Here is a 17,420-nt window from a genome sequence, read left to right as displayed (position 1 = left end):
TCTGTATAATAAAATGATGTGCAAGGTGAAGATCTTGGTAATTTGCAGAATGTAAATAAAAAAAGGAAACATGTCCAAAAACTATACTGATTTCTGGAAATAATTCTGTTTTATTGAATAAACTGAACTGTCCTTGTTTGCAACAACATATATTTTTATTTTCTTCTCTATGTTTCCACCTAGTGGTAAGACATAATCATTACAACTCAATGATAGTTGGAACAAAATAAAACAGGGATGCCCAAGTCCGGTATCCGGCAACTTTTAGATGCATTCTTTCTCCAAAAACATGAATCAAATGACTGAATTTGCTCATCTGCATGATATTTAACTATGCAGACACCTGATAATGAGGCATTCATTTCATTCAGGTGCGTTGGGATGCATCTAAATGTTGCAAAACAATAGTTCTTGAGGACTGGACCTGGGAAGCCCTGACAAAAAAAAAAATAAAAATACATGTGAAACTGTTGAAAAGACACTTTTTTTTTATTGAGGCACTTGACACTAGCCATGGAATGTACATATCAATTACAACAAATTCAAGGTACTTTTCACATTCTTGCATCTGTAAACATGATAAATATAATACATTCAGTTAGTTAGTTCATGTTCTGCTGTCCCTCCCCAAAAGAAGAGACCATAAACATCTCGTTCTGTTTGGTGTTTGGTACACAACAGCTACACAGAGGGTACAAAACAGCAGTGGCGCCAAATACAAAACTACAACTTGTATCCTCCTGGGTAAAAAGAAAGAGCACCCTCTTTTAAATCTAGGGTTATAAGAAGACACACCAGATTCAACATTGTCATTTATGAAACAAATATATCCCAACAATGAAATCAGTGTTTGAAAAACTAAGTACACCTTTGCTGCGTCCATGGAGGTGAAAAGGAAAAGGGTCAGCAAGATGCAATTAAATTTAATGATTACCGTCAGTGTGACAATTGCTACAAAAGCAGGAGTTTCTGCAATGCAGATGCCAAGGCAGAAAAACATCCGTAGTGACTGTCCATCAGTCTGGGAAGGGTCATAAAGCCTTTTTTCCAAACATTAAGAAGTCCATCATTCGGAAGAGAGAGCGATTACACCCAAGTGGAAAAAGCTTTTAAGATAGCTGCTGGTCAAACCCAGAAGAGCCCAAAACCCAAGAGCTCCATATAAGCCTCAGCCTTTTATTCTTGCTATTCTCATGAGAGAATAGCAAGAATAAAAGGGAACATCTATAGCTTCCTTGAGAGTGTTGAATGAAAAAAGCAGCATGACATGTCCAACTTTCAGGAGATACTCGCCTGCAACTTCTAGATGCATCCCTTCTCGAATACACCTGAATCAAATGGGATTCGTCTAAAAGTTAAACACTAAGATGAAGACAGAGATGCTACTGAGCATCAAAGACTTGGAGCTAATTCCACTGCAGTGGAAGAACTCAATCTTATGAGAGAAGTTTGTTTCATTTTCTATAAAATACATTGTGATGGAGAAATGATTATTTGAGCAAAAACTCCAACATCATGCTCTGAAACACAACATCTACCTGTTTGTCTTGCAAGATCAGCCTGTGTAATATAGGCAAAAGTATTCATAAACAAGGGTTTGCAGGTCAAACCTTTCTTGTAGAAACTATTACCCGAAAGGCCCTATTGAGGATACCATGAACTCCTGTGTAAACCAGAATGCACAACATTCTCATAAAAAAACTCTCAAGCATAGTTGAAGTGTGATAATATGGGCCTAGACCTGTTTTGCACTTCAAGGCCACTGAGTCAAACACAAACTCATCTCCAACCAAATAAGTCTAGAGTCAAAGATTAGACCTCCTGTCTGAAGTTTAGTCTAAACTGGGCCATCAAAAGTCAAAAATGATCCTTAACATTCCAGCAAATCTATAACTGAATTGTTGATGAGAAGTAAGGCGGGATAATGTGGTGATATTTTAAGAAACCAGTGCAGATACAAACATCTGAGAACCTCAAACAACAAAATCAATGCCGCAAAGAAAAATGGGCCAAAATTCCTCCAAAATAACCAAATGAGAAAATCTAACTGCTATTTGTTTATTTTTGCACACACAACTTCTCCATTTTTGACTTGATCTTTGCTTATTAAATAGTGGCAGTATGGAAGCTGTTGTCTGTTTTTACACACTTGAGGTTACATTTATAATTTTAAGACTTGATAAAGACAAGATTATTTATAACCCTAGGACTAAAAGAGGGTGTATCTTTTTATATGACAGCTTGTATATCTTTTTATACAAACTGTTCCTGTGCTCCCACTTTACCCCAAACTGGTCTGGCTCAGTTTTTTTTTTCTCCACAAAATAGATCATTTGATAGACAGAGGCTTCTAAATCTATCTTGCAGTACAAGAAAACGTCTCTACATTAGTAAGTATATAGAAATATCTGAACAAGCATGTGGAAGCAGAGTCTACAGGTCTCTGTCTGCTTTGGTTATTCTCCGCCTAGGGTTTCACACTCAGTTACTTGTTGAATTAATGTTCCTTTACAGCCACAACGATGTCAGTGAATGTATGTCTGTCTTTGTACTCTATGCTTTTGACTTCTTTATCCTTGCCATTCTGAAAATAACACCTTGGATGTCTTTGTCTTACTTTATTGAAAGTTTCGAGGTCAAACTGAGATGTGGTTTAAGGCTGCTGTTGGGTTCCAGTTCATCTTGAGATGCAGAGTAAGGTTCCAACATGAAAGTTAAAGTTCAAGCGCTTGAACTTTGGTAAACTCTGATATCCCCATGTGGAGTGACTCTTGTTAAAACCATCCTCCGGCCAGAGCTCCGCTGGGGCTCACATCAGTCCTGGTTGGTAAGGCTGTAACTAAAGAAACACTTTTAGACAGACTTTTTACGTCTTGTGGACCTAAACCATGTGAGCTGCTTAGCTCTGCTTTTGTTGAAAGGCAAAATGCATCCATCCATTGTCTTCTGGTGTCTCCTCCCATTGGGACATGGCTGAAACGTTGCCAAAGGGAGGTGTCCTGGCAGAATTATAATCAGATAGCCAAACCACGTCAACAGACTTTTTTTTCAATGCAGAGGAGCTGCAGCTCTGCTCTAATCTCCTCCCTAAAAGCAAAGCTTCTTACCTTATTTTTTAAAACTGCTTTAGAATGGAATGTAAATGGGTTATTAAATAAAAAGGAGATCTTTGTTGTTTTTCTGGGGGGTTTTCTCAGCACAACAGACAAGAGTAGCTCTCCCATCCGCCTCTAGAGGAATAGACAGACTCTGCCCTGGAAGATTAATCCATCATTTTCTTACTGAGACCCATGGATTAGACATACGGGAGCTGTCTCTTGACTTGGAGGTCCTGGCTTGAACAAGCAAAGACGAGACTAAGTCATGCATCCAGTCCATGAACACCAGAAGTAGGATTGGGGACAAAAGACAGACCTGGTTCGGTCTGGAAAAATGTTTTTGTTTTGTGTTCAGATTATGGACACAGCTCTTGGTTTGGGACTGATGTTGACCATCCCCACTTCTGCAGCCTCCCTACAAAATGTCTCTTTCAAGTCGACAAAACACTCCAGGACCAGGCGACTGAACCCCAATAAACCCTCGTTTTGAAAACAAAAATTGACCTTTTAAAATTTCACCAGCCTTTTTGTTTCGCAGCTGCTTTTTTCATGGTGTTTGACAGAAAACAGGGTAAGCAATGGAACATCTCTGCAACAACCTTTCAAAGCAGCAGGCGGTCAGATGCTGAAGGGTTCTTGTCATTTGGTGTCCCAGACTGAGAGATTCTTGCAGGTCTTGATGTTGTTTGGTATTTGTGTTACATGTTCCACCCTAAATGTCCTGTGGCGTTGCACCTGTTTAAATCCAGCCAATTATCCTGTCCCATTCTGTCGAGTAAGACTCTCCCAGGGGCAAATGATCTCCTCTGTTACCACCGCGTCCCGAGATGCAGGCCTGTTCTCCTCATCCTCGTCCTCAGACTCAATGGGGTAGATCCGGCACTCCGGAGGAATGTCTACTTTGATCTGGAAGAAGCTGAAAGATATCGAACAGAGGATTTTGTTCTGTTTTTTGGTGTTCTGATCTAAATAAACTGAATGTTTAATGAGGTGTTCATTATTTTCATATGACTGTAGCTGTGTCTCTCTAAGCAAAGCCACTAAAGGAGTTTTTGTTGCCATTAACTATTTTTTCTTCATACAGAACATTTGAAATATATTTTTGCTAAGCCTCCTTACTAGTGACATATACTGAGCAACAGTGAAAATGTTTTTTGTGAGCAATCCTGTTTTAATCAAACTCAAATGAGATGGGATGAGATTAGATGAGATGGTTTAATTACAACGTTTCTAACACATACAAAGAAGCATGGAGCGTACTAAAGATACGTTCTTACTCTTAAAATTGCAATAGAAAGAGTGTGTGTATTTGTCCCTATCTATGTTTTGTTCTTAAATGTTTTCCCACCATTTTCACCTCTTTTGTGGCTGTGGCTTGTGCACTTTGATGATTGCACTACATGAACTAAAGTGTTAATCAGAGCTAAAGCGTTGTCTAAGTGCTTTCGACTGAGGGTTGTATTTGCCACCACTTACTTGCCGATTCTTCTGGGTGGAGCCTGGCTGGGCTCATCTGGTGTGATTGGCTGAATGCGGCTACTTGTTGTGGCCGCCGTGTGGCATTTGGGCGACAGGCTGGCGAACATGGCGGAGGGGCTGCATCCTCTCTTCAGCAGTCGGCGCAGAGACAGGGCCATTCGAGACTTGGACAAGTTTCCCCCCTCAGGGGCCCGAACTTCTGCGTTGCCCTCACCGTCGCTGGCCTCCATCCGCCGCTCAGAAGCCGAGGTGCTGTCTAAGGCCACGCTGATTGGGGACGGACAGACTGGGGTGTGGGCGAGGAAAGGGAGGGAGGGTGAGGCGGTGACAGAAGGTGGGTCAGGGATTCCAGTGTAGACAGCGAGGTGAGGGACGGGAGTGGTAAATCGGCACAGCTGTTGGATCAGAGGGCAAGACACAACAGTCAGAGGGCATCTGGGTTGGGAAGAGTCAGTGTGTGGGATCTGGAAAATTCTAAAGTTTCCTATCTTGTATATTTCAATCAACCAACTAAGAGTTAACTGAGAGATATTGATATTAACTGATAGTTTAAAACATTATTACAGCTGAATATTTCATGAAACAGACAAATTACAGTCACTGGTTAATTACCTTTAAAATATCTTATTGTGCAGCAGCTGAGTCAAGTTGAAAGGAAGAAATTAAAGATAAAAGGAATGATCGAACGAATGAAGGAAGGAAGGTACAATATGAGGGAAGACAGAAAGTGACAAAGGGATGTTAAGTGGAGAGAAAGAAAGAAGAACAGTGGATTAGGGTAAGAAAGAAATATGAAAACATCCAAGGAGATGAAGAAAGGAAGAAACAACAAATAGAATGAAAAAAGAAGAATATAGGAGAGAAAGATATTAGGGAGGGAGGGAGGGAGGAAGAGAGGAAAGAGAAAAGAAAGGAAAGGAAAAAGGACAGAAGGAAGGAAAGAAGAAACAAAGGAAGGAATAAATCTGATCCTAACAACGTGCATAGCAACAAACTGATTACATTGAAACACAGTAAATAACACAAACCAATAAAAATGAGGTGATTTTGATTTATTCACTTATGACTGATGACAAAGAAAGACAGAGAGCAGCACTACAGAACAACAACAGAAAAAGATGGACACTTTATGAGAAACAATGGCAGCTTTCACTGATAAGACAACAAACTTTGGTCCTCTGCTTGTCGTTACTCATCATGCATCGTAAAACTGTAATTTAACAAGTGTAACTTCTCATCTGAGTTTGATTAAAACAGGATTGCTCACAAAAAACATTTTCACTGTTGCTCAGTATATGTTCTAGTAAGGAGGCTTACCAAAAATATATGACTATTTCTACTATTTTAAATAAAGGTTTTGTATAACTAACAACATTTTGAACATGAGTCACATTGAATTTACTCTACAGCTTCACTTCACATTTCTCTTCAGTTTGAGATCGAAATGAATATTACTAAAGTACCAATTCAATCTCAAACTAAACCTCTGCAGAAATGGAAAAAAACATAAACGCTAGTCATGTTTGTCGCTGAACTTGAGGTGTTTTCACTTGGAGTGACGAGGACCCATCTCCTTGCCCTGCTTGCTGAGTTTGCTCATGACCTGTGTAATGTCAACCGGCGCGTTGGCGGCCATCTTGGCCCTTTGCTCCTGTTCCTGCTGCCGGATGATGATGGGGCTAAGACTGGGCCGTCTGTTCCTGGCATTCTGCTCCAACTGGACTTCACTGAGGGAAATGGAAAAAGGAGACAGTGGAGAGTGATGGATGTGATTTTTCCAAAACACGTTTAAGTGGATAGATAGTTCAGCATTCTTCAAGTATCGGACGTCAAATGCAAAAACGTCTAAAAGATGTCCCTCACTTGAATTTGTGCTCTTCGGGACAGATGGCTTTCTTTAAGGTTTCTTTAAACACAGGAGATTTTAGGTACCGCCCATATGAGTCCTGCCAGGAAAGAAAGACAGCAACAAAAGCCAACCCATTCTTTATCTTCAAATATAATAATTATATTTACCTTATGAGACATCAATCATCAAATTTATTGCTCCTGTTTTATCAACTCATACTTCTATATCGAGCTACTTGTTGCAATGATATAATTATCTCAGGTTCTGTAGTCTTGTGAACATACCACAGAGCCCAACTGTTAAGCAGACATTGAACACTGCCAATCCTAAGGCCCGACTGCTGATGTGTTCACTGACCTTCTTCATCAGCATGTAGATGTGTGTTTGGGCTGCGTCCAGAACGTATCTGTGTGGGTGCTTCAACCCCTTCACTGTGATTTCCATTGTTTTTCCATCAATATTGATCCATCGCGGGGCGCCACGTGCCAAAAATGTCCTGGGAAAAGATGAGAGATGGTCAGTTTGAGTCAATTTTCTGCTGAAAAATTACAGGAATTCATGCAGTAGGGAAAATAAAAAGAGATCTTTCAAACTGGAATCCAATCAGTAGATCCCAAAAAGTCGTTACTTGTAGATCTGCTCTGCTTTCTCTCTCATCGTGACAGCAGTTCCCCACTTCAGATCTTCACAGCCTTCCCAGAATGCCAAGTTCTCACCTAAAAACACCCAGAAAAGAAAACCACACAAGTATTCAAGACAACACTGCATTTTTTTTTCCGCATTTTTTTTTTTTTGCTCATTCTCATTCAGTATAGTCCATACCACTGAATTCTTTCTTCAAGAAGAGTCTGAAATCATCTCGTCCTCGAGGATCTGAGAGAAGCTCTTTGAAGCTGAACGTCCACCTCTCTACACGCATCTTGGTGGGTATTTCCACGCTGCGGCACAAATTGAAAAACCACAAAGGAGGAAAATCAGACTGCTGAATTAAACTGACTTTTAGAGATCATGTCTTTGTTGACTGACTCACTTAGACATGTTCATGGTCCAGTATGTCGTGTCGTCAGTGAGCCACGGGCTGCTGGGAAGACACTTGGAGAGAAAAGGGTCGTGACCGCTATAGGTGGCGCTGTACTTCACCAGTCTGCAGTGCAGGAAATGAGATTCATTGTTTGATGTAGATCACAAATAATGTTTTACCACATACAGATGTAGACTTGCTGCTATGTCTGGAATCACTGTGCTGTTCAGGAAGAGCTTCATCTGACAGACAGACGGCTTCATATTGACTCTAGAATCCTCTGGTAAAGAACTTCACTGTTGATTCAGTGCCTATTAAATCAGGTGCCTAGGTCCTGTGGTTACAAAACAACCACAGGCCCATTTCATCACACCTCCACTGACGTGCTCTACAGTTGGCATGAGATGTTTGTATTTAGCATAAGAGGATTTCTCCTTAAACCCTTGAAAACAGTTCACACAAATTTACTTGTCTGACCACTCAGAAAGCTCCGCAGAAGTGCAGCTAAGTAAAGCATGAATAAATTGAATGGAAGAAAAATTGCAGATTTTTAACTCAAATGGTTCAAAAACAAAGCATTTTAATTAGGCAAATAACTTTTTAAAAAGTTAATTTTGTTATCTTAAAAAAAAAAAAAAAGAAAATCATCTTGTTTTCATAAGATGAGAACAAGGAAAATATTAAGGACAATTGTGCTCAACTTCCTTAAGAAAGCATTTTTATAAATATATATATATTTTTTTGTTTGTTTTGTTTTAAGGCTATTATACTGCAATTGTGTCATAATGGCCTATTTAATGTTTGGAGGTGCACACTTAGTGATCAGATCTAACTAAAAGGTGAATTTATTGTTGCGGGTATCAGACTGCAGGTAACATAAATCTGAGGCTGTCTTACGCTCCGATGGACACAGATGACTTCACTCTGGGCCTCATGATGGACTGCTGGGTGAAGATCATCTACAACAGGTGAGACGAGGCAAAACGCTGAGCAAAAAGGCGAGCAAGAGGAAAATACGAGAGAGCAAAATCCTACTTACAATTCTCTCGTAGTAGTCAGGTGTTTGGGTCTGAGAACAAGAATACATACAAGACATTTGATATTGTTTTATATATATATATATATATATATATATATATATATATATATATATATATATATATATATATATATATATATGTTGATTTTTTTGTTATGGTATAAACTGGTGGTGTAACCACTGAAAAAATAGAGCCATGGGAAAATGCCTGCAGAGGAGAAAAGAACAAAAGCAAAGACAAGAAATAAGATGGAAATTGATACTGTAAGCAGACAGCATAGGCTTGGAATAGAAGGCAAGCATCATTTTATGCAGCTGCATTCATGCATTAAAGCCTCTTACTGGGTTTAAGCTGATTGAGAAGAATTATGATCCTGCAGGTCATGCGGGGACTCACCTGTTACCTCGTCTGTATTAGGATCTGTTCTTCGATCCAGCCCGTAGTCCATGGCACTCACAGTCCCTGGCTGAACACACATTACAATAAAGGCAATTAGACACTGTGGGCTTAGCAAGGGACCAATTAATTACAACAGGTGGCTGTTTCTCATGCTAATGAACAGTTGATTCGGTATGATCTTTTTTTTTCTTTCTAGCCATTAGAAACAGCAAGTGGCTCGTTACAAGTGTGAGGTGGCTCTTAACAAACAATTGGAACCAAAATTATTCAACCACAACTCTAAATGATGTATTTTGGTAAATATGCAACAAGAAATAAAAAGGAACAAAAAGAATTGTTTCTTACAGGTAACATTATAATGTTAGTTATTTCCCAAAATTCAACAATAAAATACCATAATGATGAGTGCGTTATCGACATTGTTGAAGCCCTTTATGACAAACTTTATTTTTTTCAAAACAGTTCAAATCAAGTGATTGTCATGGGTCATTCTAGTAATTTAAATAACTTCGTTTTAAATCAAGTTTTGGTGGATCAGTGTCCTGTGATTAGATCAAAGCCTTAGCTGAATTGCAGATGGCGTGACATTTTCTCCCAGGATTTTCCTGACACTTGATTGAATCCATTTTACCCTCCACATCCTCCAGTTTTCCAGAGCATCACTACGCTACTACCATGCTTCACTGTAGGGCTAGTGTTATTTTCAGAATATGCTGCATACTTCCTATTTCAGACAACCAGCTGATCCACAGACGTGAACACTTCCTTTTTTGATTAGTGACTCTGTTGAACAGAAACCCTCAGAGCTCGTTGGTTTATTTATATGTAGTTGTGAGCAAAACTGGAGCTGACTCTTTTGTGCTTTGGGTAAGGATAGAGCTCATCTTGAAGGTCGGACACGGAGCCTTTAGCATTTAATATATTGTATAATTTTCTACATCGGGAGCTGGAGAGCTCAGCGGCTGCTGCCAGCAATTCCTGCTGATGGCATTTTTCTGTCAATCGAGGGTTTATGGCCACCTGGCTCCTCAAGAATCTTGGTGAAACCATTGATAGCTCCTCCTTTAAATACATCCCAAAATAATTATATTGTGTTTATCGTATAATAATTGTTGAAATAATCAATAACAATCTCAGAATTTGGCTGCTTCACTGTCCTCCTTGTTCAAATGGAGAAACTTTATGCATAACCTGAACTACAAGATTAACAATTCATCAAGAAATTGTTACTCCAAAACCAACTTCTTTATTTATTACAATAAATCCCAGACTAAAAAAAGAAGCTATCCGTTTCCGCAGCATACGTTTAGTGTCATGACCTGACTCACATTGGGTGGTGACCTACAACACTAACTGAGTAAGCATATCTTGTTTTTAATCAGCCGAAAGCTGTTACAACCAACAAAGTGGTGAATTTTGAATTAATCCGTTTTTTGTTTTTTTGTGCTTTGACTACAGATGTATGTATAGATTAAAGTACACACAGGCTTTCTAAAGCAGTTGCATATTACATAAAACACCAAAAATCACAGGAAAATTTGTGGTTGTATTTTATTTGGTGGATTTCTAGCTGAATCTGTCTTTATTTGAAATAACTGATGGACAGGCTATGATTTACTCGGCTGGTCTCTGTGCCAGAGTCATGACATAAGACTCTCCATGTCCCCAAGACGCAACACACTGCAACACATTCTCCAGCTCAGAAATGAAATATTAATCAGTCGTGCCCTTTTCTGCTGCCTGGACATGTAATGATAATGAGGAGTCATGGGTCGAGATAATGAGATGTCCTGGGAAGTGTGGAGAAGGCTCGCAATTTTTTGGGGGCGGGGTTTCTGTGTCATAATAAATGCCATTGAACATTCAGTTTCTGACTATTATCAGTGTGTACATTTGTGAAACACAATGCTATTAAAAAAAAGGTTTCAGATTTGTTATGTTTTTGCTTTTTTGTCAAATTTAACATTTTCCAGATCAAACAAGACAATGATCCAAAACATAACCAACAAGCCCATCTCTGAATTGCTCAAAAAACATAAGCCCAAACAATTGTAGGATTTTTGAAGAGGTCTAGTCAAAGTTTGATCTTACATGACTATTAAATATAATGCTCAAAAACCCTCTGTTGTGTCTTAAAATAATTCTGCATAATAGTGGGTGGGCACAACCAGTTGTTAGATTTACTTAATAGATCAAATTATCTCTCTTCATTTATTTAATCAGGTTATATTAGTCCGATATTAAAATGCAAAATTAAAATGTTTGTTTTGATCCTACACATGTCATAAAAAAAATGTAAAAGAAATATCTAATGGGAAAATGTTACGCTGTGATTTGGGGGCTGAAATCTGTTAAATGCTTGCACTATGAGGACAAAGCTCCTTCCAAAAAGGTTTTGTGTTCATTTGCTGATGTTTAAATCAAAGCTATATGTGTGTAGTTAAAGCTTGTGTGAATGTTTTCTAACCGGAGGTCTGTGAACAACCCAGTAGGCTCTTTCCTGACAGTCAAACACCACCCGGTCTGGTTTCTTCCTCTCTTTTGCTGCTCTAAAAGCAAAAGAGGACACAAACACAATCGTAGCACTTTCTTCACAACAAAACCTGAGATGTTGCCGAGTTTCTTTCCTGCCTACCTGTACTGTTCTTTAGCTTGCATTACTACGAAGTCCCACTTGTGGTTCATCCACTTGTGAAGATGGTTGTACTGCTCCTGAGCACATTAAATACCAGCACAGTAAACAAATTTAAAAAGAAGGATTCACCTGGCATTAATCTGCGTCTCTATGACAGAGTATTAGGCTCACTTGGAGAAATAAGTATAATGAGGGGGCATTTGTTTTGGTGCTTACATTTTTCCGACAACAAAGTCAAAGTGACAGTGGTGCAGAGAACTGCGACAAGCACCGGCGACAGCTGTCTCATGGGTATTGGAGAGTAACTTTATACTTTACGTAAAGATTTAAAAACAAAGAGATTATTTAACTTTCAGCAAATGAAACGTCCTGTAAACGCACACTGCTTGGAAAGAACACAGCAGCTTCACCAAGACATAATTTTCATGTTAGTCTCAATAATTCCTTTCTTCTGTATTGAAAAAGAAGAAAAATCCACTCAAAACATTCAGGGTTTTTTTTTTTCCTTCCTCCAAGTGAACCTCGTCATTCTTCATAAAGTTTCCTTGCCTGCTCGTGCAGCTCCAGGATTCCTTTCTTCCGGATGTTTCTTTTTGCTAGGTAGATTGCTTCGGGAGTTGAAAACGCGTAATAAATCAGTAGACTGTTGGTAACAAGACATGGGATGAACTGTAAATAACTATGCATCATTCTCACCATAATCTGTATCCTCAACAGGCCACTGTTGAGTGGGCCAGAAATACGGCGTCTGAAACACCAGAGAACCAAGCTAAAGTTCAGTCAGACTATTTCAGATTCAAGAAACAACAGGTTCAGAAATGCTTGTTGATACTTTTTTAGGGGAGAAAATTCACAGATGTGCTTTTTACAAAAATAAGCTGAAAAAAATAAAATATTGAAACGTTTGATACAACAGAGGGCAATTAGCTCTTATTTTTGATATCACCAGAGAAGACAGCAGCACAAACGTCCACCAACTTTTACTCAAAGTCATCTTGAGCTCATCCAATCATTAAACCAACTGCAAATATTTCATACGAAACAGTGAGCCCCAGCCCAATGCTGTTGACGACAGACCAGAAAATCATGAAAACAATTTGCCCAACAAATAAGAAATTATATGTTTGTCTTTTAGTAAAGAAAATGTGTATGACCTTTTAAATGTTTCAGATTGAAACTCATTCACGGATTCATTTTCTACAAATGTTAGCCCATTTAATACTTCAAGTTTGACAGTTTTGGCCCACATCACTTATAATCACAATATATATTGAAGTTTGTGATTATAATGTGACAAAGTGTCACAATAGTACCTTGCAAATACTATCGCAAGGTACTATACTAGAAATGACATACTGCAAATGTGTGACCTGTAAAACATGGACTGCACTATAAAATATCCAATCCACACAAAACATTTACAGATTTTTTTTTGGGTGTGCTCTCTTTTAAGAAAACCTACATTTTTACAGTGCAATCTGACTTAATTTGAGTCACGATGCATTGCATATTTCAGGTCAAATAAACAGATAAAATGCATTTCTTTAAAATGCTGTACCATGCACTTTTGCATGCAATACATACAGGACCAACACAAACAACATGGCCACCCACTTTACAAGGGATGCATCAATTCAGCAGTACAAACGAGGAATTATTCTTTAGGTGTCAGTGTTCTAGCTTGTTTGGGTTTACGGTTTGGATTTCAAACCGTAAATCGCCTGAAATGGAGAATGTGTTCACCTGGAAGCGATAGAGGGAAGCATCTGGTTTGATCACCAAACGTTTGTGGTCCTGCAAAGGGTAGATGTATCCCAAGGCCACCAGCATGGAGCCAAAGCTTCTGGCCTCTGGAGACAGCAGGTGGAGAGGTTAAAACATTAAAGCTTTAATAGTGCTAAGGATTGAACAATAACATCTTCCTGAAATTATTTCTACAACTGGCATCCATTTGGATGAGACTGGATGACTCATGTCTTACCTTGAGCATCTATTTGAAATCTGTCAGCTAACCATGCAATTATGTCTTCACCTGCAGAGTAGGATGAAAGTTTATAAAAGGTTAAGGGAAAAAAAATCACAGCTATGAAAAAACAAAGATGAAGTTATGGTTAGGAAATGGTTGCAGAAAAGAGGGAGGCAAAGAGAAGCAGAAGAAGAAGTAAATTCCTCAGCATGTTCAGTTTCAGCCATTTTTCTGCTGGTATTTAAAGCTAAGAAATGATGGAGAAGTCAAGATAGGAATCTTTGCTTTTGTCTCCCTCTTCCTCGTTTCCTCCTGCCTGCTCAATCATCTTCTTTCACCTCCTACTTTTCCCCCTCCAACTCAGTCTGAGACAGCCATGGTTGTCATGGAAATAAAATCTGTAGCTCTCGAGCCCATACATAGCTCCGGTATCCCTCAGAGACACTACACAGCCACAATCAGCGAGTCGGCCGCTGAATGACTACATCGAGTGTGCATTTCTGTGCATGTGCATTGATCTGTTTTTGTGCTTATGTGGGAGGGTTCTATTATTTTTGTTCTTTTTTTTTTTACCAGTGATAGCATGGGGTATGATGGTGATAACGAGTCTCTGAGGCTGTGACTTCACTCCTGTGCAGGGGTCCTGCATCTCCAGCAGCACCTTCTCTGCCTGTAAAATAACACAGTGAGAGATGAGTGAGATGAGAAAAGAAGAGGAGGAAACTGCTGCACCTGAAGAAAAAAAAAAAACTGGACATTTTTCAATGAAATCCAATTCAGATTTTTCCACATTTTGCTATTTTACAACCACAATCATCAGTGAATATCATTAGGGTTTTATCTCACAGATCAACTGCAGAGTGGAAGGCATAGATGGCTTTTAAAATAATGGAAATCTGGTTAGTGTGGGTTACATGTGTGCATTTGGACCCTTTGCTCTGACACCCCTAAATAAAATCCAACACAAGAAGTTACACTCGAGTTTACACAGTCACATACCCACAGGTCTTCACACTTCCAACAATCCTGGAAGAAAACATATTAAGGGTTACAACCATAAACATACCAGTCCTACAATTTAGGTTTCGGTTTGGCCCAGTCAAAGTCCATATCTAAATCCAATAGAGAATATGTGGTAAGACTTGAAAACTGATGTTCACAAAAATCTTCATCAAATCTTGATCTTGATGTGACAAGCTGATAGAGATATATACAAAAAGAGTTAAAGCTGCAACTGAAGGCAATGTTGTTTTTCCAAAGTTTTGAGTTGGTGTTGAAAAGGCATGATATTCTTTAAATTATTGTTAAAAAAAAAAAAAAAAAAAAGCACCTAACCCATCATGTCTTGCTTTCATACCACTTCACAATTTAGCAATATTTTATGTTGGACTATTATGTAAAATGCCAATAAAGTACATTGAAGTCTGTGATAACAACAAGACAAAATTAGTAAAAAATGTTGCTGGTTTTTGATATTGTCATTTTAGCCACTCATACTGCTGTTGTAAAGCACATTCATGAAAGACTTAACCATCTGCATTGGCTTCCACTAATACTTCAGTAACACACCTGTTGTAATTTATGAAGTATTACAGGACAACTGCTCAGTGTCTTGCCCAAAAACGTTGAGGCTCCAATAGTAATTGCTGAGAGGCGACACACCGTGCCTAGATCCCATGGCTTTACTTTGGCTTTTGTGTGGGTGCGTTCAATGAGTCATCCTCTCTTTCCCAAACAGAATTTCCGTTATCCAACCTGATCCCTCAGCTCCCAATACGCCCAGCAGCTCGGGTGTGCGTACCGGAAAGCAAGAAATCCTGCACATAACTCATTCGTTTTGTGTAAAGGTGAGTGAGTGAGTGTGTGTGAGGGAGAGTCAGAGCAAGCAGTTCAGCTGACTCTCAGGTCTGTTTGAAGTGGCATTGTGCTTTGAAGTCATCCTGGAGAGGCTATAAGTCCGAAGCTGGGCCCAACCAAAGTGGGCTTTCATGGATTCGGATTCTAAGTTATTTTGTGCACATTTCCCAGGAGAGTGGGGTGCTGCATCTACAATACACCAAAACAAATTACCTGCTATTACCTGGTATTTCTACTTCCTCAACCTTTCGCTTTCTTGTGATAAATATTAAACACTAGAAAACCCGAATCTACATTTTCAAATACAGAGGGCTACACTTTTTAAGGAAGGATTTTATGCCATATACCAACACAAAGCAATGCATGATATTGTGAAGTGAAAAGATTGTTGTTCTTTATAAAGGTTTTCATTTGCCTTTTGGAAGTATCTAAAAAAAAATTTTTAAACCTCTTTTTTTTAAACTAACTTAAGCTCAGAGTAAAAAGGGAATATATTTGAATATCTTTTTTTTTTTTTTTCATTTGGATTTAGGTCTTAACAATGACCAATAGAAAATCGTTCCTACAGGATGCTGCTGCCACCAGCACAGGTGATGTATTCAGGAGCAGTTGTAGTTATAAACAATTGCTGTCTTCTTGCCACTCCATCAGAAGATCAGATTTGTAAAGTTCCCAAAAAATAGTTGCCCTTTCAGCTGATTCTACCACCTGAGCTATGGATCTATGCAGCTCACGAGTTACCAGGGAGATGCATGAATGATCACTTCTTTTCATTTTCCTTAATTCATTAGATTGTTTTAATCTCATTTTCTGTGGTGTGAATTTGCCATGGTTCTTTTTTTTTTTTTTTGCTTTATTTTTTGATGTGTTTGGACTTAGTTTTGGTATGCTGCTCTTATTTTTATTCATCGGGGAAAGTGGGGCTGAATAAATATGCATGCCACACTTTTCATATGTGTATTTAAAAAGCTTTTCAGATGTGTCATTTTGCTTTCGCTAAACAAGCTGATGTTAGGTTGTGTTAGTCTATCACATAATATTCCAATAAAATACACAGAAACACTTATGTTTTACAATTTAGGTGTAAATAGTTTATGATCAGGTACTCAGACCAGAGGACCAGGCTGTTGCTTTCAAGTACACAGCTCCAGGATTAAGTTCTTCCCAGCAGCAGCTCACTATACCAGGGAGCACTTATACTGATCCATACTTAATGCTCATTAAACTGAATGACCTTATCATTGGGAAAAGGTTAAAATAAGATAGAAAACTATAAGTATTGATCAAATGTATCAAGAGGAAATATAATCTGGTGGATTATTTTATTCACCAGATTATTTGAAATTACAGTTTATTCAAACTCAGAAATAAGACTGAATGAATGTAGCATGTAATACATTTTCATTATTTTTTTGATTGATAGTATATTTTGGCTTTATAAGCACCCACGTAACTTGTTTTGCGTCTTTTAACGCACTGTAGGGAGGTCGAACATTTCACGTGATATAGGAACAAATCAACAGAAGGATGTCTGAGGTTAGATGTGGCCATCAGTGTCCGGTTATTAGATTGTTTATTATGGAGAATCTGCAGGTGTGCTGTCATTGCCCGGGCAGAGCTGTGATTTCCATGATGTCTAACAAAAAAGGAAAGCCTACCTTCTTGAGACAAGCCATTCGAGGTCGATATCTCTGTCCATGATCCCGAAGAGCGTTTCTAATGGTCATCTTTTTTTTTTATTTCCACTCACTCACGCTCCTGTGTCTAATGCTGTTGTTGCCAGTGAGCTCCGTGCCGTGTGAGGGGGAATCGATGTAATCGATGCTGGTGATGCGTTCAAATGCCTCACCACAGCGCTTGTTTGAATAGAAATAGACATCTATTTGTCCTACTTAAATGAACGTATTGTAAAGAGTATTTTTAATTTCTTTAGGCTACATGAGGAAATATGAACTGCAAATGCACTTAATAAATAAGTAACCGAAAATGTTATTTTATGTTCCATTGTCTTAACGATAAATTTCTAATAATGTTAACAACTTCTGTCTTTAAAATCAAATGTGCCAGAATAAAAGA

General features: G+C 38.7%; 1 protein-coding gene across 3 annotated transcripts; it reads right to left on the bottom strand.

Annotated features, from left to right (window-relative positions):
* Positions 1-470: 470 nt before the first annotated feature.
* LOC103481632 (regulator of G-protein signaling 9-like) lies at positions 471-17,189 on the bottom strand. 3 transcript variants are annotated; one of them, XM_017310929.2, is made up of 19 exons: positions 17,003-17,189; positions 14,061-14,157; positions 13,503-13,553; positions 13,265-13,371; positions 12,218-12,269; positions 12,071-12,129; positions 11,522-11,598; positions 11,354-11,435; positions 8,891-8,953; positions 8,487-8,516; positions 8,345-8,406; positions 7,457-7,570; positions 7,249-7,364; positions 7,055-7,142; positions 6,784-6,922; positions 6,441-6,523; positions 6,181-6,304; positions 4,575-4,972; positions 471-4,014 (listed from the first exon to the last, which is right to left on the bottom strand). In XM_017310929.2, exons 1-19 carry the CDS (start codon positions 17,069-17,071, stop codon positions 3,852-3,854), a joined length of 1,974 nt encoding a protein of 657 aa, XP_017166418.1. In that variant the 5' UTR covers positions 17,072-17,189; the 3' UTR covers positions 471-3,851. The 3 variants fall into 3 exon arrangements, with proteins under 3 accessions (XP_017166418.1, XP_081456749.1, XP_017166419.1); XM_081600623.1 differs by lacking the exons at positions 13,503-13,553; positions 14,061-14,157 and having other exon boundaries at positions 17,003-17,111; XM_017310930.2 differs by lacking the exons at positions 471-4,014; positions 4,575-4,972 and having other exon boundaries at positions 5,615-6,304; positions 17,003-17,188.
* Positions 17,190-17,420: the final 231 nt, after the last annotated feature.

This window comes from Poecilia reticulata, chromosome 19 (genome assembly GCF_904066995.2).
Source record: "Poecilia reticulata chromosome 19, P_reticulata-male-v2, whole genome shotgun sequence".
Classification (NCBI taxonomy): Eukaryota; Metazoa; Chordata; class Actinopteri; order Cyprinodontiformes; family Poeciliidae; genus Poecilia; species Poecilia reticulata.
The sequence above is the reverse complement of the archived record's forward strand: the minus strand, read 5'-3'. Positions and strand labels throughout refer to the sequence as shown.

What these genes read in the sequence shown, in the direction of transcription:
- LOC103481632 (XM_017310929.2), bottom strand. Translation starts at nt 17,071, where the DNA reads ATGACCATTAGAAACGCTCTTCGGGATCATGGACAGAGATATCGACCT. An exon ending in CTTCCCTCTATCGCTTCCAG is followed by an intron (nt 12,270 to 13,264) that starts GTGAACACATTC and finishes CTGGTGTTTCAG; the next exon opens with ACGCCGTATTTCTGGCCCAC. An exon ending in CTTGAAGAAAGAATTCAGTG is followed by an intron (nt 7,143 to 7,248) that starts GTATGGACTATA and finishes GGGTGTTTTTAG; the next exon opens with GTGAGAACTTGGCATTCTGG.